This window comes from Petaurus breviceps, unplaced genomic scaffold (assembly GCF_028583685.1).
Source record: "Petaurus breviceps papuanus isolate PSGF00001 unplaced genomic scaffold, PetGlider_PUasm1.0 90667, whole genome shotgun sequence".
Classification (NCBI taxonomy): Eukaryota; Metazoa; Chordata; class Mammalia; order Diprotodontia; family Petauridae; genus Petaurus; species Petaurus breviceps.
This window is the reverse complement of record NW_027187302.1, coordinates 7,350,281-7,375,511: the sequence shown is the minus strand read 5'-3', so window position 1 is coordinate 7,375,511 and position 25,231 is coordinate 7,350,281. Positions and strand designations below refer to the sequence as shown.

General features: G+C 43.9%; 1 protein-coding gene across 1 annotated transcript in view; it reads left to right on the top strand.

Moving 5' to 3' along the window:
• The window catches only part of LOC138143850 (gamma-aminobutyric acid receptor subunit rho-2), a 71,464-nt gene extending 47,003 nt beyond the window's left edge, over positions 1-24,461 (top strand). The window contains exons 7-10 of the mRNA XM_069065128.1: positions 293-445; positions 2,072-2,268; positions 14,549-15,301; positions 23,419-24,461. Coding sequence (XP_068921229.1) covers positions 293-445; positions 2,072-2,268; positions 14,549-14,857 — 659 coding nt within the window. The 3' untranslated portion in view covers positions 14,858-15,301; positions 23,419-24,461. The remainder of the gene's footprint in view (positions 1-292; positions 446-2,071; positions 2,269-14,548; positions 15,302-23,418) is intronic.
• Positions 24,462-25,231: the final 770 nt, after the last annotated feature.

Sequence of the window (25,231 nt, the reverse complement as noted above, 5' to 3'; positions counted from 1 at the left end):
ATGTCTATGTCTATATTTAAGTCTAGAACTGAAAGCCTATTAGATATACAATTGCAGTTCTTCTTACAACTATATATAATTATTCAAATATATGTTTATTCAATTATTATATAATTATTCAATGGAATTTTAAAATAAATGTGAATGCTTCATTTATTCATGAAGCATATAAAGATATATTTTTTAAAAATATGATGAAAGTGAGAGATTTGGGAATGAGTATGATAGGAAAGGTGACTAGGGTTTTTTGCCTCAAATTATACTTTATTACATGATTTCTTCTGGTTAACAGGGTGGTACAACCGACTGTACATTAACTTCACCTTGCGTCGCCACATCTTCTTCTTCTTGCTCCAAACCTATTTCCCTGCTACCCTGATGGTTATGCTGTCTTGGGTGTCCTTCTGGATTGATCACAGAGCGGTGCCTGCCAGAGTTTCACTGGGTAAAAAGATATTTCAACAAGTCCAGAGTGATGTTGTCCTTTATCCACTGTATGGAAAAGACATGTAAACTCCTCCCCAGATGCATTTTATACAGTTGTTGCCCAAGTTGAACAAATTGTAAGTTATGACTCTGCTGAGACATGGCAAAAAAGAAAACCTGAGGGAACCAGATGGCTGATGAGAGAAAAAAGTTTAAAGTGTTGTGCCCGACCTCCCCACATCCTTCAATAGACCATCTGATGCCAGCTGATTAAAAAAGGGAGAATGTTCAGATGCAATATTAAAGCTAACCTTTACTAAAATGGGGCTGCAATCTGAGGTCTGAAGAGGTTGCGTTGTAACTATTATGTTGCCACTGTTGTAATTTCCAAGTCTAAACATTTGTTAGAAAAGAGTTACAATAGAAAGAGGGTTGGAGAAAGAAGGACCTGGATTTGAGTCCTGATTCTGCCACTTAATACCTGTATGGCCTTGAGCAAGCTAGGACGCCTCTTTGGGCTTCTATTTCCTCATCTGTAAAATGAGGGTACTTCCAACCTGTTTTACATTAGCCAAAATACATCACCTCTCTGGGTTTCAGTTTCCCCTGCTGTAAAATGAGGAAGTTGGATCAGAATGATGAGGTACAAGGGCACCAAAATGTTGAGGTACAAGGGGTGTGTGTGTGTTGTGGGTGTTGTCTCGAAAGAATTTGCTAAGGCTGTCTCAAAGTCAAGTAAAGCATTTATTCCAGGTAACATACCAAGCAGGCTCCTTTTTAAGGGAGATTGCAGCTCCTTAAGGGGGGCAACTCTTTAAGGGAGGCACTGGAGAAGCTCGAGATTCTTATGGAGGAAATGTGCCACGTGCACAGGGAGATGATGCAAGCAGGGATATGCAGACAAGGGATGGAAGCTTAAGAGTTTTGATTCCATTGTCCAGTCCATTTGCCCAGGGTGGAGGGGCCTTTGTTAGTTTCTTTATTTCACTGACCAGCATATTTGAATCTCAATATCTCATTGACCAGTCTATTTGCCTAGGGTGGAGGGGGCCCTATTTTTTCTCATCAAGGTTTTTCAAGTTTAAATCTACATTCTGGAACAGGATCTTCCTGGAACATTTCTAGCCCTGTTAGCAAATATGAGGCAAAGTACTGGTTACCTTGGGGAGATGAAATGTGTTCTGCCAGGAAAATGGTCCTGTTGTTTGGTTAGATCCCGAGGACTCTGGTGGGGGAAGGTGGTGAGGAAAGCATATGGTAAAATCTTCCCAAAACTTCCAGAGAGCAAGAATGGGTACTTGTGAGTCGTGAATCACATTAGTAGTTTTCTAAGGAAACCAAATTTAAGCCAAATTTCAATTTAATCTTACATTTTATTGATTTTTTTGGTCTTTATCACTTTCATTTCCATTCTATTTCATTTCCTTTTCCTTCTCCTACCCAAAGAACCATTGCTTGTAATAAGAAAAAGATTTAAGAAAAACAAAAAGCAGCCAAGCCAGTCAACTCACCGATCATATATGATGATATAACCAATATTCCACACCCATAGTGCCCTACCTCTGCAAAGTAGGTAAGGAGATTAAGACATTTTTAAAAAAGTGAATTCAGTGTCTGAACTAACCTTGTCTGGGGGCCTTTCCAGGTAGTACCACTGTCCTCACCATGTCTACAATCATCACTGGTGTTAATGCCTCCATGCCCCGAGTCTCCTACATCAAGGCCGTGGACATCTACCTGTGGGTCAGCTTTGTGTTTGTGTTCCTTTCTGTGCTGGAGTACGCAGCAGTGAACTACCTGACCACCGTACAGGAGCGGAAGGAGAGGGAGCTTCGAGGCAAGGTGAGAAAGAAAATCTTCCCTCCTTATTCAGAGAAAGAAATAGAAAGAACAAAGTTTGAATGCAGATGGAAGCAAACTACCTGCTCTCTTTCTTTTTCTTGTTTGGTTTTGTTTCCTCTTTCCCAGTGTTCATTCCATCGGTTACAATCCTACTTTATAACCTGACTAATGTCTAATGTGGAAGTATTTGCAGATCCTATACTTGATTGCATGATGCCATGGGGTGGGGGGGAGGAATTTGAAACTCAAGGGATTGTGGAACTGAATCTTGTAAACTAAAAGTAAACAAAAAAATCTTCCCTCTTTAGTTTGCCTAATAGACAAATCACAGGGATTTATTCACTGCTTATTTTGTACCAGGCACAGCTTTAAGTATTGTGGATACAAATAAGATAGTAAAAACAAGGTTCCTACCCCAAGGAGCATACTCCTAATGGGGGGAGATGATACATAAAAGGGAGCTGAAAAGGGTTGGGGAAGGGTGGAGAAGGTACTTTGGTTGGGGGTAAAATCCAGAAGGTCACAGCTGAGAGGAAACTGAAGCATGGCCAGCCTGGACCCATCCCTAAAATGGAGGCCATGAAAGGAGCTTACAAATGAGAGAAGAGGGCTGGTAGGATGGAGAGATATTTTAGGGTGGGAAGGTCCAAGGTGCTTAGCGAAATCCCAGGATGAGAAGGCAAAATCTGGAGAGTTAGAAACATAGCTGGGAGGAGAATGGAGAAAAGAGATGCATGTGTAAAGAAATTCCTACCGAAAGGATTCTTGGCAGAAGAGTTCCCAGCTAAAAGGGCCACTAGGAGAATATCTCCTTGTCTTATGAATCAATCCAACCTTGCTTGTCTTCCCCAAAGTGAGGGAGAATGGAAGAATCTTAGAAAGGGAAAGGCTCCTTGGTTTAGAGTGGTCTGGTCCAAAGAGAAGTTCAGGCACTCTTCCAAGGGTCTTTTGTCTCATTGGTAAATATAGAAACTCTAGAGAAAAGACAAATTCCAACTGAGAAATTCTATAAGAGAGTCATGTTCACATGGGCCCATAGCAGAGTTAAGGAAAAACCATTTTGCTTGGAAAATAAGTGTAAGATACTTGTTTTATTAAAATAAAAAAAAATATTTAGACCAGTAATATCCATAGGTTCATAAGATATTAGAGCAGTAAATAACCTTAGAGATTATCTAGTCTGATCCTCTCATTTTGTTAAACAAGGAAATTGAAAAAGAAATCATAAATTGTAGGATTGAGAGCTAAAAGGGCCCTTAGAGGTCATCTAGAACAACCCCCTCATTTTACAGATGAGGGAACTGAGGCCCAGAGAAATGAATGGGGTGTGTGTGTGTGTGTGTGTGTGTGTGTGTGTGTGTGTGTGTGTGTGTGTGTGTGTGTGTATAAAGTGAAAGAGCCAGTTTTCAAACCTATGATACCTCTGATTTCAAATCCGGTGCTAGGACCCAGCCCTCCTGTATTAGGTAGTTAAACTAGCAATATGATGAGCATTTGCTACCAGTAGCTCACCAAAGTTTAAAACCTTCAATGGGGGTATACCTAGAGGAGAAACCCATATTTATACATATATTTATTGTGCAAGTAGTCATTGAAAATAAGGAAATAGGCAGTCCTTGGCTGATGCCCCTTGAGCAAACAGGGCTGTGTACTTTCTCATGAGAAAGAATACAGACCTCAGATTCTGGAAAAAAAAAAAAGAAAATAAGGAAATGTAAAATTTTTATGTACATAGATAAATTTTAAAAAACAGTCGAGGCAGTCCTTTTTTTCATGATGCTCTATTTACACATTTTCTCTTGAATATTTTTTCTAACTGTGCTAGATAATTTGAAAGAATAGAAAGAGGGAGACAAGCCTTATCCATTAGTATTTTTACTTTAACATCTGAGTATATTTTTAACTTCCTGTCTCTTACTCTGTGATCATCTTCACGTATTCCCATAGCAAATGCTAAGTTTTTTTTTTAGTCTATAATTCACCACTGCATTTTCCAGTATCCTGGGAGCAGTTGGTTCTGCTGATTTCACTGATGTTGAAGTGATGTTACTGTAAGAGAAGGCATCTGAGAATGCATGGGGAAGAAAGTAGTCTGGTAGAGAGAGGCTTGTCTAAAGGTATTATCCACTCATAGTGATATATGCAGGAAATAGACTGAAATGACTCTATAAGGTGAGTCATAAGATTATAGGATCATGAAGTGAGATGTCCAAAAACCCTAGTCTAGCTTCCTTATTTTAAAAATATCTTATTGATACCTGTTTTCTTTATATCGTCATTTTTAGAAAGAAACATCTCCCACTCAACATCAGCCAAATATGATTTCTTCCTTACAACAAAGAGAAATAGTTAATCAAAACCAACCAACACAGTGATTTCACTTGACAGTTTATATAGCATTCCCCATCCAAAGTACCCTACCCTACTACTGAAAGGTGGAAGGTATTTCCTCATCTTTTCTTTGGAGGCAAGATTATATATTAGAATTACTCAGTGTTTGCCAGCCTTCTTATTTTACTGATGAGGAAATAATAGGCCAAAGGAATACCTTTGAATGTCATAAATTATGTTTCTTGGTGATTTCTTGAAAATGTTTAGGGAAAGACATGGTCTCTGTATCTGTTGGCTTTTGCAAACTTATGAGGCACCTCTCAACCTATGTAGCTACCCCCAATTTAAGGTACCAGGCAGGTCTGCATCCATCTCAAACCATTACTCCTAAGCCCTCACCAATGTGTTTATTTTCACTAGTCAGCCAGAGGAAATTATTAGTTCAATTAAAAGATGTTTATTGAAATAGCATAGTAAGAAAAGTAGCAATAAAACATTTTCCCATAAATCTGGGGCACATTGGCCCACAAATACATACACCATGAATGGAAATAGTAGACACATGTAGGGTATTTCTACATGGAGGGACACACAGGTAGGGAATATGTATTACAAGGGCATACGCATGAAAATAAGGAAATATAAGATTTTTATGTACATAGATAAATTAAAAAAACAATCAAGGCAATTCATTTTTTCTATGATGCTCTATTTACACATTCTCTTGAATATTTTATATCTTTTCTAACTGTGCTAGATAACTTGAGAGAATAAAAAGAGGGAGACAAACCTCATCTATATCTGAGTATATTTTTAACTTCTTGTCTTCTACTCTGTGATCGTTTTCAATTTTTCCTGTAGCAAATGATAATTTTTTTGTTTTTAGTTTATAATCCACCACTGCATTTTCCAATATCCTGGGAGCAGTTGGGGTTCTGCTGCTTTCACTGATGCTGAAGTGATGTTACTATAAGAGAAGGCATCTGGGAATACATGGGGAAGAAAGTAGCCTGTTGGCTTTTGCAAACTTATGGGGCACCTTTCAACCTATATAGCTGCCTCTAATTCAAGGTACCAGGTGGGTCTGCATCCACCTCAAACCATTACTCCTAAGCCCTCACTAATGTGTTTATTCTTACTATAGTCAGCCAGAGGAAATTATTATTTCAATTAAAAGGTACTTATTGCCCCATAAATCTGGGGCACGTTGGCCCACAAATACATATACCATAAATAGAAATAGTAGACATATGTAGGGAATCCACATGTAGGACACACAGGTAGGGAATATATAAGGAATACAAGTGCTTAGGCCAGACGTGTGGAGGGACATACCCATAGTGGCCATGGTTTATATGTGGAAGGGAAACTTGTGCCTGTGGCCCTGTAAGACTGTTGTCTTCTGATTTAATTGTTCTGCTCCCAAGCAAGTTTAATCCCAAGAGTTCAATTTCTGCCAGACAAGCAGTCTCTGCTAGGAGTTGCTCCCTGCTGGTTTCACATGGAAGCACTCAGCATTGGTTGCTGCAGGGTTTTGCCAGGTATAGCATTCCTGGGCTTGAGGGTGTGGAGCTTCTTCCTGCCTCCAGCTGGAAACTTCAATTAGATGGAAGAGTGGCCTCTGCCTAACCCTTTTACCCTAAAGCCCAGAGGCTTTTCCTAATACAATTCTTTTAGAAAAGGTAGTAACATTGGACTAGGGAAAACAATCTAGCAAGTATTTTCCCCCATAAGGAAGCATTTGTCTATTTCTCAGAACCTTGATTAAGGCGGGAATTTCCAGAAGAGTATTTGCTTCAGGTACCAAGCTCTTGGAAATATAGAGCAGCCCCAGTTAGCTAGTGTTTTCAGGTCTGACTTTATTTTTAAGCTTTATTTCCTGATCATGGGGGATTGCTTCTCTGTCAGACATCTCTCTCTAACTTAGTGTCAGAAAATCTTTGTAACACATTTCTTAATTTCCACAAGCTAAATGTTCTCAGTCAGCATTCATTTTGATAGTAGTCATTCAGCAAACTTCCAAGGAGTCCAGGTTTTCTTGTTCTCTCAGTTCCAAAATTCTTTTGCTCTCCCTTGCAGATGAATAGCAGGGGAAAGGCCCTGGAATGATGCCCAGGGAGCAAGATTATTGTTTCTTTCAGGTCCATATGTATGGATACCAGCAAAGTCTCGGTTTTGAATCCTCTCTCTCTACAAGTATGAGGAAGGGCTCCATATTGGGTAAATGAAGTGAGGTTAAGGGAAAATGATTGGTAGAAAAACAAAAGGCAACAATAAAATTTATTTAAAATGTCTAGACCAGGGGTAGGGAACCTGCAGCCTTGAGGTCACATGTGGCCCTCTAGGTCCTCAAGTGTGGCCTTTGACTGAATCCAAACTTCACAGAATAAATCCCCTTAATAAAAAGATTTGTTCTGTAAAACTTGGACTCAGTCAAAAGGCTGTACTCGAGGACTTAGAAGCCCACATGTGTCCCCAAGGCCAAAAGTTCCTCCACCCCTGGTCTAGACCCCAGGCAAGTCACTCAGACATGTTTGTTTCAGTTTTCTCATCTGTAAAATGAGTTGGAGAAGGAAATAGCAAACCACTACAGTATCTTTGCCAAGAAAACCCCAAATGGGGTCACGAAGAATCAGACTTGACTGAAACAACTGAAGAAGACATTCAGTATGGCATAAATCTATCATATCCTTAAAGAAAAGCATCAGGGACAACTTTCCTGCTGCAAATATAGACAGAAAGCACCAACCATAAAGCTATTTTTAGTCTTTCCAGGGGACCTGAAAAATTACATCTGTCACATGGTGTTTAATAAAATGCAACTTCAAATTAAATAAAAATGAACAGATTGCTATAATCATTTTACATGAAAAACATTGGGTGCATCTACCAAGTAATCACACAAACAGAATTAAATTAGATATTTAATTATTCAAAATGATTACCTCCTCTTCCAGATAATAAAGAAAAGACAAAAGACAATTTAGACATTTGAAGCCATCATTCCTCTATATTAGTAAGCACTCACAATATGGACAAGATTACTGAGAGTAAGGGGGCAGCTAGCTGGCACAGTGGATAGAAGAATCATCTTCCCGGGTTCAAATCTGGCCTTGGACACTTGCTAGCTGTTTAACCCTGGGCAATGACAATAACAGTGAGAATGAAAGGAAGATTCTACTGGATAAAGAATCAGAGACATGACCTTTTCCTCTTCAGACAGTCCTTTTTAAGTTGTGACATCTGTTTCTTCTATTCAAAGAACCCCAACTTTTAACCCCCAGTTCTGTCTATAGGACCAAGTTCTATGATTCACATCCAATCAGTTGCCAAATCTTATCAATTTGACCTCCACAATGTATCTTGCTTCCATCCCCTTCTCTCCACCCACTGCCCCCAGTTCAAGCTCTCACCACCTCTTGCCTGTACTATTGCAATAGACTCCTCATTGGTCTCCTTGTCTCCAGTCTCTCCCTTTTTCAATGTCTTCCACAGAGCTGCCATATTGGTATTTGCAAAATACCAATATTTTGACCAATATACCAATATCTGACCATATCACTCCCCTTTTCAAGAAGCTCTAACTTGCCTCTAGGATGATATACAGCCTCTTCTGTTTAGCTTTTAAAACCCTTCACAATCTGGTTCCAGTTTAGGCTTCTATAACTCGTTAATTTTCCATATCCCTCTATGCTGGTCAAACCGTCCTGGTTCTTCTTTGTAGTGACAATCCATCTTTCACGTACTCTCAATATCCTTAGTTTCCTTCAAAGTTCAGCTAAAGTGTCACATCATCCAGAAATTCTAACTCATCCAGATCCTCCTACTTGCTAATGTCCTCTCCTTAGGAATCATTTTTGTTATATTAGACCAGGCTCTGGGCTGTTATCAGAAATCCCTGTTTATGCTGCCTATTTGGGTCCCCAGAGCTTGGCTAGTTACTTCTCCTCCCAGGGCACTAGGGGTAACGCTGAGGGGTTGTGAGTGTTTTCTAGTACTGTAGCTCATAAACCCCCACCATTATGCTTCTCCTGTTATCAGTGGATATCAATTAGGCAGCTAGACCTAAATGGCTTTTGGAAATAGGAATTTTACTAAAGCATCCTAGTAAGAACAGTTGGCACAAAACATTCCTCCCCAAAGTTTGGAATATACCTTCCTACAATTGTCTACAGAGTCCAGGGGAAAGTGAGCTCAAGTTTAGAGAACATTCCTTGCAAATTGTGGCCAATAACTAACATGGCTCCTGGTGATTGGAAATCCCTTTCTTTCTTTATGGAGTCTGCATGAAGTTCCTCAAGTTATAGGAAAACTTATTGCTGGGCTCTTTGAAGTGTCCTGAAACTACTCTTCCTTGTATATTTAAAATGTTCTCAGTTCCCACTGCCACCAGTCACTACTGTTTTGGGGACATTGCTAGGATCCTCATAAGAAGTTCCTCCTCTCTCCCCTACCTCAGGCTATTCCGTTTTAGGGGTATGACTGGAACTTTTTCCACCACGGAATGGGCCTACCATTCAATGCCCCAGTATCCAAATTAGCTTCTTTATTTTATCCAAAACCCATGAGGTATGACTGAATCTCTTCAGCTAATCCCAACATACTTCCTATGTAGTGCCATTTCATTTCATGATAACTTTCATTCCTTTCAAAATGATTAAGGATTTTTGGCATTTAGTTCAATGGCTTTGATTAATTGCTTCAATAGAAGTGTTTTCACCTGATTACGGTAATTACTTTTTTTGACTGTCTTACCTTATTGTATATATTTTATACTTAGGGGCAGCTAAGTGGGGCTGATGGAATCCTAATGAAGTTGCCCCCAATCCCGATATGCTAACTTCCTTATGGGCCCCACCAAACAGCAGACATGTCCTAATTTAACCTCACAATCTGACTTTAACCATACCCCAGGCCCCCAAACTCAATACAGGTACTGCCCCTAGCTAGACACTGCCCTCAGATCCAATTCACATATTTGAATAGCTGTGTCCTTGTACTCAAACACAATTGCATCATCCATTTAGCCCAAGACAGGACCATAATGTCTAACTATCCATTTTGACCAGACAAGACCACAATCGCTAGTCAATTGGAAAGTAGCACGACCAGGATATTTGACCACCAAACCATAGAAGTGACCCCTCCCCTACTACCTAATCCCTTAAACTCCTCCTGACTTTTTAATATTCATAATTTCTGTTGTGTAGTCAGCATCAATACAATTTAAATTTGCCTGTGTTGTCTTACTAAGTTCCTGGTTCCTCTTGGAACCTAGCCTGCTTCTGAGAAGGTGTCAATCTTCAATAAATGACAGTATTTGTATTAGAGGTGGTCTGACTCTGAATTCTTTCAGACGGCCCTGCACCATACCATGGAACTTCAACAGGGTGGTAGATAAAGGGCTGAGCCTGGAATCAGGAAGACCTCAGTTAAAATTCAGTTTCAGGTACTTACTAACTGGGTGAACCAGGACAAGTTATCTTATCCTCTGTCTGCTTCAGTTTTCTCTACTGTAAAATGGAAATAATAGCATCTACCTGCCAGGGCTGCTTGGAGAATCCAATGACATGACATCAGCAAAACACTTAGCACCATGTCTAACACATGGTAAGGTGCTCAATACATGTTTATTCTCTTTCCCTGCTTAGCTGTGTACATGTAGTTATCCCTGATAGAAGAAAGTTTTGTTTTTTGTTTTTCATTGTTTTCCAGTGTGAAATAATACCCATGTTTCCCCGATAACAAGACACTGTCTTATTAATTTTTTTGGACAGAAGACACCAGAGGGCTTATTTTCAGGGGAGGGCTTATTTTAATGAACATTGACAGCAATTTTAATAAACAGGTAAATGTGAACAAAAAAATGTACCTTTATTCAATAAGCAAATCACTGGGGAAGAACAGGATGATGCGCTCACTGCTGCAGCTCTGATTGGATGCAGCTCGGAGCGCAGCGTGCGTTTCACCCGGGGGGGAGGGACGGTGCATACAGAGGGTACCGTAATGTAGCGTGTAGCGCAGGGGATCACCTTCACTACAGTAGCAATCTCAATAGGGCTTATTTTGGGGGAGGACTTATTTTAGAGGAATCTTACACAGTAAGGGGAGGGCTTATTTTCGGGATAGGTCTTATTATCGGGGAAACACGGTAGTATTTTTTCCCAATTGCATGTAAAGAAAGTCTTCAACATTTACTTTTATAAGATTTTGAGCTCCAAACTTTTTTTCTCCCTCCCTTCCCTCCTCCCTCCCCAAGATGGCAAGCAATCTGATAAAGACTATACATGTGTAGCATTTTCCTTCATGAGTCTTTTGGATTGTATTGCTGAGGAGAGCCAAATCTATCAAAGTTGATTGTTGCACAATGTTGCTCTGTACAATGTAGAAGTAAGCTTCTTGAGGACAGGGATTAGTCCTTTTTTGTCTTTTTATCCCCATCATTTAGGGCTTTGCACATAGTAGGTCTTTATTAGATACTTCTCGAATGAGTGAATACAGTCTCAGGCAAAACCATAAAGTATCTATATTACAGTAATGCTTTCTAAATATGACCCTTTTAGGATAAAAGAAGATTAGTGATAATGTTTCCTGCTGTTTGTCTGACTGTGGCTTCCTAATAAGTAAATATCTGATTGTGGACATATTCATTTATAGCTTTAAGAGATATAGTTAGTCCAAATGAATGACGTTAAATTTCAAAACTATTGCAATTACTGGAACTCAAGAACACATTTTGTTTTTTTTTTTGCTTTTAACTGTATCTAGAAATATACAAATCATAGCCATCAACCCTACTGTTTGTTTGCTTCTCCTCCTAAGTTTATGGGATAGAGCAGATATAGAAGGACAGAAACCAGAGAAATAGAAAGCAGCATTCTGGCAGTTAAGAGATTTGAGCTTTAAATCTTAGCTCTGCAGATTATTAGCTGAGGGGCCATAAGCAAGTCACTTTTTCTCTGGGGTTCAGTTTTCTCTGTAAAATAAGGGAATTTGATTGGGCCAGTGGTTCTCAAAGTTTCATCTACAGACTCCTGCGAGTCCCCAAGACCTTTTCAAGGGTCTATGAGGTCCAAATTATTTTCATAATAATATTAGGATGTTATTAGCCTATTAAGATATTCCTTCCTTTTCCAACTACGCATTTTTATGAAGCTAGATTTTCTTTTTGAAGTAATATCAACCAAAACAATCACAAAGGATTGCATGCAGAAACACTGAGAATCCAGCTGTCTTCTATCAAGCCAGACATTAAAGATTTTACAAAATATGTAAAATGATGCTATTCATTTCACTAAATTTTCCTGTTTTGGAAAATATTGTTATTTTTCATAAAAATATGTTAACATGAGGGGGGCGGGTAGGTGGTGCAGTGAGTAAAAGCAATGGCCCCAGAGTCAGGAGGACCTGAGTTCGGTTCCGGCCTCAGACACTTAACACCCACACACACACAAAACTAGCTGTGTAACCTTGGGCAAGTTACTTAACCCCAACTGCCCTCCAAAAAGGCCAAAAAAAAAATGTTAACATGTTATGATTATGGCATTATTTTTAAATAGATCAATAAATATTTTTAAATTCTATCACTTTTAATTTCTAACATGGCAAATATTGATAGACATAACTCACATAAACAAAAATTCTTTGGAGTCCTCAATAACTTTTAAAAGTTCAAGAGAATCCTGAGACCAAAAAGTTTGAGAACTGTTAGATTAGGTGCTTGCTAAGGGCCCTGCCAATTTTACATTCTATAGTACTGTGATCTTATGAGATCTGGATTTTATCTTGGCTCTGCCATTCATTTACTCTTGTGGGTAAATATTTTTCCTTCTCTGACCTTAATTTCCTCCTCTTTAAAATGAAAGGATGGAGTAGGTGACCCCTTATGGCCCTTTCCAGCTCTAAACCTATGATCCCATGTTATTTTGGTATTTAAAACCAGACATCCCTAAAAATGTTGAATGATGTATAAAGTTCAGTTTTGCATACCATTCTGTGCTCTAATGGATGTGTGACACTTTGGCCCCATGCATTACCATGGATTTATGCTTAAATTAGAAAGAACTGGACTTTAAAAGTTTGTCATTTATGCATACTTTAGCCCATATCCAAGGAGCCAATACACTGGACCTGGAAATAAGCTGATGTAGAAAAGTGTGATTTTTATTTTCAGGAATTTTTTAAAGGCAATTCCTGACTTCTAATTTAAAACTTAAAAAATTTTTTTTCATTTTTATGAGGTATTTTAGATTACAATTTGGAAATACAATAAAATATTGGGCATTTTCTTCCTTTTTTTTTTAAAAAAAGACTAAATTTCTAAATATCACAAAGCACTCCCTCCTCAATAAAAGGCAATAATTTCAAGCCAATTCTAATTTTACATGAAATTTTAAAAAATTTTATGTTTCCCTCCCCCCCCCCCAATTACATGTAAAAACAATTTTAACATTCTTTTTTCAAATTTTGAGCTCTGGATTTTCTCCCTCTCCTCTCCCATCATTTGACATAGGTTATACATATGTAGTCATTCAAAACACATTTCCATTTACATGAAATTATTAATCTCTCTTTGCCATATAAAATTTCATGACATCCACTGGAAAATTTTAAAGCATTGTAGAAATAGGAGCAAGTTGAATAATTTCATCATCTCTGTTTCCCAGATGGAGAAACCGGGGCACTGAAGGATTAAGGATTAATGCCTGCAGGCACAGCATGAATCAGAGGTGGAGAGAGCCAAGAGTAAATCCTGATCTCTCGTGCAGAATTCAATATATCTCATTGCCTAATCAGCCAAAAATGTCCCCTAGTAGACTGTAAGCTTCAAGCAAGCAAGAACTATTCCTTGTAAATCTTGGTGTGGGAAAGGCTGCCTGGACTTAGTATGCAATTAGGATGTATAGTAGAAAGGGCAACCGGACTTAAGGAAGATCTGAGTATCTGCCATGGATACTTGCTAACTCTGTGACCCTGGGCAAGTCACTTAATCTCTTCAAGACTTCAGTTTCCTCCTAAAATGGAGATCATAGGGTTGATGTGAGGATCAACTGAATTAGCATGAGTAAATCCCTTTGCAAACCCTAAAGCACTATGTTTATGTTAGTAACTGTTAGTTATTAACTGTTAGTTACACAGATACTGTTAATAACTATGTTAATAACTGTTGTTCATCCTTGGTTTTTGAAGAGGACCAAAGACATCACGGGTGACATCTTGACTTTTGTGTGAATTGGATTTAAGTGAGGCAGACCTGTGCACAGTCTTCAGCCTTGCTCTCTTCCTGAATTATTGACTTGACTTTTGTCCTGCTACTGTCATTAACTATTGCTATGTACAAGACATTTTGCTAGACTGATGATATACAAAGACAAAAATGAAACCATCTTTGCCCTTAAGGTGCTTACTTTCTGTGATATGATGTCTACACAGTACACATTCAAGGTTACTTTGAATTTGAATCTTTTGCAGAGTATCTTTCTCCTCTCCCCCATAAGAATGACCTCCTCTTCTTTTTAGACAAATGTCTAACTGCTAAGGAGGAAATGATTCACATAATAACCTTTGTTAAGGGGGCTGAATTTATTCTATTTGACTTCAGAGGGCAGAACTAGGCTTGGTGGCAGAGAAAACTTTCTCACATTGAGAGCTGTTCCAGAGCAGAAGGGGCTGCTCCATGGCCCATCACTTGATGGACACCTTAGAGGCAAAGGGCAAAAAGGCTCCAATCTCACCCAAGGGGAAACTCTCCAAGCATAAGCTGGATGATCATTTATTAGGTTATTGTAGAGGGGATTTCTGTTTAAGAACGGATGATTCTGTGAAGTTGATGAAAGTCAGTGGGGCTACACGTTGAGAGAAAGAAAGCATCCTCCTCATCCTGTCTTTTTTCCTTTGTCCTTTTAATGCCTAATGCCCACCATTTTTTCTTTCTGTTGGTTGTCCATAGGTCCCATGCCTGTGTGGAATGCTTCATTCAAGAACCATTATGTTGGATGGCAATTATAGTGAATCAGAGGCCAACAGCCTAGCAGGCTACACGAGAAACCACATAGTGACTGATGAAGAAAGACAGGAGAAAATTGTGGTCCACTTGGCCCTGAGTGATGAATCTAACACATCCAGAAAGAAGGGACTGAAGAGCCATGTGGGTCTACGCATCATTCAGAACACTCATGTCATAGACAAATACTCTAGATTGATATTTCCTGCCTTCTACATATTTTTTAACCTAATATACTGGTCAGTCTTTTGCTAGATGTGATGAGACAGCACCTGTGTGAAAGGTTAGGTGTGTGTACACACCTGGTATAGTCACAGAAGGGTGGGATGAAAAGAACACTGAATTTGGAGTCGGCGATCATCTCTTTCATTTGCTGAGGTGATTGTGGACAAGTCCTTTGACTTTTCTGAATCTCAGATTCTTCCTTGGTAAAATGAGGAGGTTGGACTAGATTACCTGTGAGGGTCCTGCCAGTTCTAGTTCTACATCTATGATCCTGTTACGTGATGAAATTTTCCCTCCCCAGCTAGATGGTGCAGTGGATAGAACACTAGGTCTAGAGTCAAGAAGACCAGAGTTCAAATCCTGCCTCAGACACTAACTGTGCGACCCTGGGGAAGTCACTTAACCTCTATCTGCCTCAGTTTCCTCAACTGTGAAATGGGGATCATAGCACCTACCTCACAGGATTGTTGTGAGGTGATGGGGGAGGGGGAGGGGTTTATGGGCGGTGCCATGGTTGTTTTGAATGAATATGTATAAGCTTGATGGGGTGATCTCCATATAAGGCCATGGGGTGATCACCATATAAGGTCATAAATGTAAGACTGCGATGTGATTGGCTCGGACTCGCTATATATTTTCTCGTGTGAGAGGGCGCTCTCTCTCTCTCTCCGCCATGTAACTGCTGAAGAATAAACCACCCCGCTTCACTCCTCCGCCTTCTGTCTGGTGTTTTTCCCCGTGAGGGGCCGGTGACGACCGAAGACCCGGGATGGGTAAGTAAGAGGGCCGTAGGGCTAGTCGTCTAGATCTGTTGTAAGGGCAAACGCCCGCAACAGATTTTGGCGCCCAACGTGGGGCTCGACCTTTCGGGACGACTAGCTGGCGGACGGCCTGCTGGACGCAGCTGGTCTGCTCCAGTCGCCAGGCAGCCTCGAGGCCACTGTAGCCTCGGGAAGAGGACAGGATGGGAACAGGGCATAGTATCCCTGTATTTAGGCCGGAGGAGAAGGGGGTGATAGCGGCGCAACTTTATAAGCTCTGCGCCCAAAGGGGGGCAAAAATCCCCATTAAGACCTGTAGGGAGTTTATAGATAAGATCTGGGACATATGCCCTTGGGTCAGGCATGTCGGCATACAGGCCGATAGATGGAGAGTTGTGGGACAGCAGATGGCAGCTTTTGAGAATGGCTGCCCTGGTTCGCTAACACCCACTGATTTTTCGGTTTTTAAGATAGTGGACGCGGCATTGAATCCTTCTCCGATTGCCGCTTCCCGGTCCTTGGCCACACAGGTGGGCTCCTCATTAGCCGGGTCAGATTTAGAGTTAGGAAAAGGGAAGAATAAGGAATTGAAGGACCCAGGGGGCTTCGGTCAATATCCGTGGGAGGACTTGAGAGCTGTGGTAATGAATCAGGCGGCGGATAGTTCCGCTAGCAGTTCAGAAGGGGAAGATGAAGGTAAAAGGAGTGGGCGCCAAGATGGCGCCCGGGGATCGAGGGAGAGAAGAAGGACCCGGAAGGACACTCCCTCACGTTGGGAGAGGAGGGAGAGACGGGAGAACAAAGGGGAAACAGATGCAGGGGGCGTGCTCCCCACTTCCGCGCCCTTTACCTCCGCCTTGCCACCAAGCACCTCCTGTTTGCCAGGCAATTACTGTCCTGCCCCGTCTTTCGCTGCTAGTTCCGCATATGTCGCCCCTCCCTGCCCTCCGCCCCCGCCTCCTCATTATGAGAAAAGGCGAGAGGCGAATATTTGTGAGGGAGAGGGGTTAATAAGGCGGAGCCTCCGTGTGGCGGCGGAGGCGGGCGCGGAGGTGGACTTCGCCTCTTGGGATGTCTATCCCATTTTGACTGATCCCCTTACGGGTCAGTGTACTCATTCTCCCATCCCATATAAGACACTGAAAGAGTTCAAAGAGGCGGTGACTAAGTATGGCCCTTCTTCACCTTATGTTAGGAGGCTACTTATGAACCTAGTGACCGCTCACCCCTGGACCCCGGGGGATTTTGACGAGCTAGCTATGTCCTGTCTAGACCCTGCTATGCATCTTGCCTTTCAGGCACAAGTGAAGAGGGAGGCCCGGCATTTGGCCCGACTTAGACCCGGCAGGGCCCCTCAAGACACTGAGCACTTAATTTGTGGCACTGGCCATTTTTCCAACCCGGCCGTGCAGGCAGCCTATGGGCAGTTAGAATTAGATGATGTCAAGGCCGCACACATAGCGGCCTGGGAGAAGGTTTCCGCCAAGGGTATGACAGGGGGCCCTAAATTAGTTGGCCTGAAACAAAGACCTGATCAGACCCCCCTTTCCTTTGTTAACCAAGTTCAGGAGACGGTCCATAGGACCCTAGGCAGCGGCCCTGGAATGGACATACTCATTAAGCAGTTGGTTAAGGAAGGCTTGCGCTCCAGGGAGGCAGCTGCGGTGGCATCCCTGCCATCGGAGGCCCCCTTGGAGGACGTCATAGATAAGTTAATGGACCTGCCCCCGGAAAATCCGATTGCACAGTTGGTTTGCACTGCCCAGGATAGGGACCGCCAGCTTGTACAGGCGCTGGAAAAATTGACAGTCTCGAATACAGAGAGGGAACAGAGCCTCTTGGTGGCTATACAACAACTCAGCTCGTCAGCCCAGAAAGGTCCCGGCAAGCAGGCTTGTTTTCAATGTGGTCAATACGGCCATTATAAGGCCCAGTGCAAAGCCACCTCCAGGGGAACACCTCCTAAGTGTTTTAACTGTGGACGCCTTGGCCACATAGCGCGGTTTTGTCGCGCCAAGAATAAACAGGGCAGCGAACAAGCCCCTTTGGAGACCGGGGTCTCCCCCGGATCTCAACCGCAGGGAAACGGCGGGTGGAGGGGCCCAGCCGCAGGGCCCCTCCCCCATCCTCGTTAAGCGGCAATTATCCTCAGTTTGTAAGAGTCAGGGCCTCTCCTGGAAAACAACCCTCCATCTTTACACTTCCCCCTGGAGAGGCGATAACAGTCCCTGCCCATTTGCCTTTCCACCAGCTGTAGTGACCGGCCTAGAAGGCTCTCCTGACTTTGAGGTCCCCACCCAAGTAGCAGAGGATGTGGAGGCAGTGTTGACCCTGTTTAATCCACACTGCACCCCCGTCTCTATACGGGCTGATCAGATCATTGCTAAGGCGTTTCCCTTCGGCCCCTCATCCCAGCATCCTTGCCAATTGAATTGGGCTCGTTCCATCACTTTGAACCGTCCCACTTTGATTATTCATGTTGAGAATTATCCGATCTTAGGGATCATTGATACGGGGGCTGATTGTTCAGTCATTAATTTGGATCAGTGGAGGAAAGAATGGCCCTTGATGGTTGCATCCACGCCGGTCCAGGGAGTGGGGGGGAACAAGAGAGCTCAGAGATCGGCTCGTGCCCTCTCGTGGTCGGTGGATGATAATGCAGGCAGGTTTACTCCTTTGTGTCTCCCCGAGCTGCCTTATGCTCTGTGGGGGCGGGATGTCCTTGCGCAAATGCAACTCTCCTTAGTAACCCCGGACTGCTTACCGGGAAATGGATAGGGACCACTCTCGATTTGAGCTTCGCCCCGAAACTGACCTGGACGAATAACCGCCCGGTCTGGGTTGAGCAGTGGCCCCTTAAAGCCGAGAAGCTCACTGCTTTACAAAAAATTGTTGGCTCCCTTTTGAGGAATGATAGGATTGAACCCTCCTTTAGCCCATATAATTCCCCAGTTTTTGTCATTAAGAAGAAATCAGGAAAATGGAGGATGCTCGTAGACCTCAGAGCTATAAATGCCTGTTTGCTCCCGATGGGCTCATTACAACCTGGCTTGCCTATGCCTATAGCTATCCCCCAAAATTGGCATATCGCAGTCATTGATATCCAGGACTGCTTTTACAGCGTTCCCCTGCACCCTGGGGACAGGGAGAAGTTTGCCTTTTCTGTACCCTCTATAAATTTCCAGGCTCCCTCTAAGAGGTTTCAGTTTAAGGTTCTGCCCCAAGGAATGGCTAATAGCCCTACCCTCTGCCAGTTCTATGTCGCCCAGATCTTGGAGCCAATTAGGGATCAATACAAAGAGTTCATAATTATCCATTACATGGATGATATTCTTGTTGCTGGCCCCACAGCTGGAGAGGTACAGGAATGCCTTTCCTTCATGATGCAGGCATTGGCTCAACAGAATTTTGTTATAGCTCCCGAGAAGGTACAGAGGCACCCCCCCATGAGTATTTGGGACACAGGATTACCGCTAGTGCTGTTCAAAGGACCTTGCCTCCTATCAAATTGAGTGCTTATAAGACCTTGAATGACTTCCAGAGGCTGGTTGGCGCCTTCCAATGGATTAGAGTCACAGCCCCCTTGCCTGCCAGTGTGATGCAACCTTTGTATGAGCTGCTCCGAGGAGACTCTTCGCTGAGTTCCCCTAGGAGTTGGACCCCAGAGGCGGTTCAGGCAGTCGAGGAGGTTCTGAAGAGGGCCCAGACCACCTTGACTCGTTACATTCCCGGCTCTCCAGTTTATTTCCAAGTACTGAGTGACAGCGGCCCACAGTGGGGCTGCCTGTTCCAAAAGCAGGGATGTCTAGAGTGGTTGTACCCAAAGGTGAGCAAGGCGTCCCTGGTGGATAAATGGGAGGCTTATTGCCTTTTTGCCCTTCAGGCTTTACATCGTTGTCGTTGCCTGTTTGGGTGCGACTTTGCCTTGAATTGCTCCATTTCCCTGGAGCTTGCCATGACTTTAGCCCAGGAGTCCCTGTCCTGGGCGACTCTTCTGACTTCGGTGAGGACTTGTAAGGTCTCTCGCCCTGCTTTGCTCCGTATGTTTGCCTCTTTGGAGCTGAGACCCCCTATACCGGTGGTGTCTGGCGTGCCCGTGCAGGGCCCTAATGTTTTTACTGATGCAACAAAGGACCACCGCGCAGTAGTTCATGATCCGAGTGTTCCCCACACCTGGCTTTTCAATACTCCATATACATCCACCCAAAAGAATGAGCTGTTTGCTGTGCAACAAGCCCTTCGGCTATATGCTGATGTTCCTTTTAATTTGATTACAGACAGCCAATATTGCGCCCTCATGCTGCCCCGCCTCCCTTCCGCGTATATTTCTCCGCGCACTGCGGTCTTGAGGCTCCTTCAAGAGGTTCAGGAGCTACTTCATCTTAGGCGCCACCCTCTTTATGTGCTGCATGTTCGGTCGCACATTACTGCTGTGGGTCCCATTTACTCTGGGAACGCACAAGCGGACCAGGCCCTCCACGCAGTTAGCCTTTCCCCACCTCCACCCCCGAAAGATTCCCCTGCACAGTTGGCACATGCTAAGTTCCATATCTCAGCTCGGTCTCTTAGGGCTCTTTATGGTGTGCCGAAGAGCGAGGCCAGACTTATTGTCCGGTCATGTATTGTGTGTGCCCCCTTCCGCCCTCGCATTAAGGAGGATGCATTTAACCCCCGAGGTACTGCCCCCAATGAGCTTTGGCAAATGGATGTTACACATCTTGGCTCTAAGTTTATCCATGTTTGTGTTGATACCTTCTCATCTTTTGTCTTTGCTTCCCTGCAGCCCCGTGAGTCGACCAGGGCTGTTATTGCCCATCTCTATGAAATGATTTCTATCCTAGGAGTGCCATTAGCCTTAAAGACTGATAATGGCCCGGCATATACTTCCAAGGCTTTTGCCTTGTTCTGTACTGAATTTTCTATTCAACATGCTACAGGCCTCCCCTACAACCCTACCGGGCAAGCCCTTGTTGAACGGGCAAACCGTACACTTAAGACCGCCCTGTTTAAACAGAAAGGGGGAATATGCAGGTCGGTCACTCATCAAGAGTTGGCCCAGGTTGTCTTTACCTTAAATTTCCTGCAAGTTAGAGATGACGGCACCACTGCCGCCATGAGGTTCTGGAGCACCTCCGGTGAGAACACCACCTCTTCTCCATTGACCCTCCCCGCACCTAGTCGGGCACTGCCCGGTTCCAGGGTAGTGTGGCAGGATAAGGGGGGCCAATGGCACGGCCCTGTAAAAGTGGTTGGAAGAAGGCCCGGCCACCTTTCCTTTTTTCCAAATAATGACCCAACAGCGGTACAGCAATGGGTGCCCCTTCACAAAGTTAGGGATCTTGATTAAGGCACCACCCCCGACAGGTTGGGGGGTGAGGAGAATTCTTGTTCTTCTTGTCTTTCAGATTGTCGACTCACCCTCCTCATCTTGGGTCTTCTTGCTGAGAATGCTGTGATGGAATTACGCTGGGGACTGCTTTCCACCTTCCCGAGACCCATGCCTGTGACTTCTTCGGCACAAGTTTTTCCTCGTTTATTTACAGTTAACAACACCCTTAAGCTCCCTGTTCTGCACCTCAACAACGACACTAGGCCGGTGGAAAGTAACAGGACAATATCATTTAATGGGACGTTATGTTTTCAAATCACACCCACAGTCGATCCGGAACTGTCACCATGTGTCGGGCTGTTTCCTCAAGAGGCTGTGTGGTCTGACCGCCTCAACTTTACAAGCAAGAGGGTGAACGGCTCCCTATTGAAAGGACTTTGGCCGGCCCGCACAATGATTAGAGCGAAGGATAACAGTGGTCTCCTTTGTGGAGAGGGCGGAGGGGAGTGGCGGCCCCAGCCCCGCGCCCAGCCTCGCTGTCGGCCCTCCCGCCACAAGGATTTTTGGCCCTGGACGGAGTGCCAATCGCCCGCAGCTGTCCCTGTGCACCCGTTTTTTACCTTTTCCCCTCCCATCCCTTCTGGTAATGTTACTGCGGGTGTGGCAACCAACTGGACTTGCCAAGATGCTAAACCTCTTATGTCCACTGTTACCTCCGATACAAACTCGCGTCATCTTCAGTATGAAGATCCTGGGGTCACTGCAAACCCTTTTGATTTGTGGTTGCTCTGTGGGGAGGGGGGCGCTTGTTTGGATTTGCGCCCCATGGCCATGCTGTTGGGCGGGGTCATGGGGTGGGGAAATGGTACATGGACAGAACTGGACCCCTTCGATTTTAATATGTCAAGGCCAGTCAAGTACGTACAGATACCACCCACACCTGTCTGTGTTTGGCAACCCTTTCTATTTTTGGTTTCCAATCGGACAGGACACAATGAGTCTCTTCTCCAATGTAAGAATGACTGCTTTTATTCTTCCTGCTGGAATGCTCAAGCGTTCCCATTGGCAGTTGTCCTCTGCCTCCCACGGTGGGTTCCCTGGCCACTTAACATTACCAATTCTGCTTTGCAGTTAAGGCCCAAAAGAGACTTCGGCATTTCTGCTGCCATTATTGCCGCCATTTCTGTTGCTGCCGCTGCGGCTACTGCAGCAGCCGCCAGTTTGGCCTATGCTGTGCCGACTGCGACGGCGGTTGCCAATCTGAGCGCCTCCGTTACCATGGCCTTAACAGCCCAAGAGGGAATGAATGGGCATCTGTATACCGGAATGATGCTTCTGAATCAGAGGGTGGACCTGATTCAGGAGGAGGTTGATGTCCTCTGGGAGGTAGCCCAAGTTGGATGTACTCTGCGTATGCCTGGTTTATGTGTTACTCCCGTTTTGTATGAGAACTTTACTAGAGCAGCTAACCTGTCCCGTCAACTTTCCGTTCTCCTCCTAGGCAATTGGTCTGCCGAATACGAACAACAGATAAGACAATTAAGACTGGGTATTGCATCAGTGAATTCCACCTCTGTCGATCCTGCCGTTCTTTCCGGACTGTCTAGGTGGCTGCATGATGTTACAACCTGGTTCTCACAGTGGGGAGGCTTAACCTCCTCCACCGTGGTGTTTGTTCTTGTAATTATTTTGCTTTTGTATTGTGTTCGCAAGCTACGGCGCCGTCAGGATGGCTACATGCTTCTGACCCAACAGGCCCTTTTTACCCTCCAAGAGGGGGGAGATCCTCAGGTATGGTTCCAGGCCATGGAGGACGTGTGACACCTGGGGTAAGACGGGGGTGACTCCATGACGGGCAACTCCTCCCTCCTCGGCTGCCTAAGACAGGACCCAGGGTGTCGGTGTCCTACGACGGGTAAGGTTCGAGTGAATCGGAGGTGACCTAAGCCAGAGGCCCCCGCACCGCACGTCAGAGTCCTTGGGACAGGACCCCTGAGTGGTAATGGGATTTTTCCGTGGTCTTTCGGGCAAGAAGCATGGTCACCTGTGTCGCCTGTAGCGAGAAGCTTAGCAGTTTGCATTGCCGATTCTTTTGGCATATAGGATTTTCGTTTGCTTTAAAGAAAAAGGGGGAGTTGATGGGGGAGGGGGAGGGGTTTATGGGCGGTGCCATGGTTGTTTTGAATGAATATGTATAAGCTTGATGGGGTGATCTCCATATAAGGCCATGGGGTGATCACCATATAAGGTCATAAATGTAAGACTGCGATGTGATTGGCTCGGACTCGCTATATATTTTCTCGTGTGAGAGGGCGCTCTCTCTCTCTCTCCGCCATGTAACTGCTGAAGAATAAACCACCCCGCTTCACTCCTCCGCCTTCTGTCTGGTGTTTTTCCCCGTGAGGGGCCGGTGATGACCGAAGACCCGGGATGGGTAAGTAAGAGGGCCGTAGGGCTAGTCGTCTAGATCTGTTGTAAGGGCAAACGCCCGCAACAGTGAGGATCAAATGAGATAATATTTATAAACCATTTAGCATAGTGCCTGACATATACTAGGTACTTAAAAATGCTTGTTCCCTTAATACCTCTCCCTCCTCCCTCACATTTCAGAGCAGGAAGCCCCAGATACCTCCTCTCACCGGCAACTTTGCACATGGTGGCGCTGAAACCTCATCACAACTTTGTCAACAAGCCTTCACTGGTCACGGAACTTTAACTAAGCCTTGGGCATTTTGGATGAAGCTCTCCTAATTAGTAAAGAGAATGCTGATTTGAGAGGGAAGTTGGTTCTTTCTTTTCTTCTGATACTCATGATTCCAGACTGACTCCAGACATATTGAGAGAGAGACAGACAGACAGACTCGGAAAGTTGTAGGAGAAGCCAGCTCCTCAACATTTCCTGATTTCTAGCTTACTTCCCTAGAGTCTTTGGAGAGAGAATTTCCTCCCATGGGTGAGATTTGGACCTTTCTCTTTAGTCTGAGAGCAAAATATCTCATCTCAAATCAAAATAGAGGCACTGACTTAAACCCAGTGTTTCTAGGGAAGCAAACTAGAAATCAAAGACCTGTTGAAGAGTTAACTTTCCCTACATAACTGCTGCTTCCTAAATCTGTCTGTCTCTCCCTCTCCATGTGTCTAGAGTTATTCCAGGAGAAAGTCTGGAACCACATATGCCCTCTCTTGAAGAGAATTTTTTTTAAAATTCCTTCTTCTCCATAGCTCTCACACCGCCTCTGCCCTCACATGGGCATACAGTGTTGTGTTAGCGATCTCTCCACCAATTAGCAGTGTCTCATGCAAAATGCCTAAGACTTGGTTCTGGCTAAGCATGACTATGTTCCACTTGTTTTCCTTCCCTGGTGTTTTCCATGTTGCATCCTCCCTTCTGGCAAAGTCCCCTCTCTCTGGACCTGTCTTCAATACCTGTCCTCGGAGCTAGCTTAAAGAAACTCTCATCAATATAGTATGTCTAATATTGCTGTTGTTTTTCCTTTGTTTTCTAAGAGGACCAATGACATGGGTGATGTCTTGACTTGCATGTGAATTGGATTTAAGTGAGAAACCAGCTCATATCTTGCAAGACCTACAACAAGTTGCTGAATCAAAAATTTCATTGATTCATCTGGGGAGATAAGGAGAAAAAAAATGAAGTGAAGGACAACCTCATGGGGGTTGTCTGGGTACAGAAATGGAGAAGATTAGAATTCAAAATAACTCTGAAAAGTCTGAGGAGATGGAGAAGGAACCCACTCAATACATGGACTCCAAGCTGAAAGTGACTTGTTCTGCAAAAGGTTGGCTAGAAAAAGACCTTGTTATAGTAAGGAACACTATTCTGTCTTGAGAACGCCTGTAGGAGATTCACTTGTCCCTTGGAAGCCCTGCTCAGGTTTCTCTAGGAATCAACAGAGTCAGAGCCCAGGGTGATTCATGCCTTTGCCTCATGGCCTCACCTCACCATGCCAACCAGGGCAAGGTACAGGTTGAGAGAAGGGACAGAGACTTGATTGTAATTAGGTGGCAATTCTTTGGCCTCTGGGAAGCAGGTAGAATCAGCTTCCTATTGCTCTTTTCATGTCTAGTCTATGTTCCTTCTTTCTTACCCATGCTTAGTGCTATATGGTTATGAGAGACAGACAGTTCCCCACCCTACCTCACCCTACCATTGGTTGTTCCAAATGAATCTTGATTGGTGAAATTTCAAGGAGTGCTGGGGAGCTGTCTGAAGAACCTTCTCTTATATCACACCATTCAAGAAACCATTCATTGGTAAGGCCAGTCCTGGAAAGGACAATGGGACTGGGGGCCACA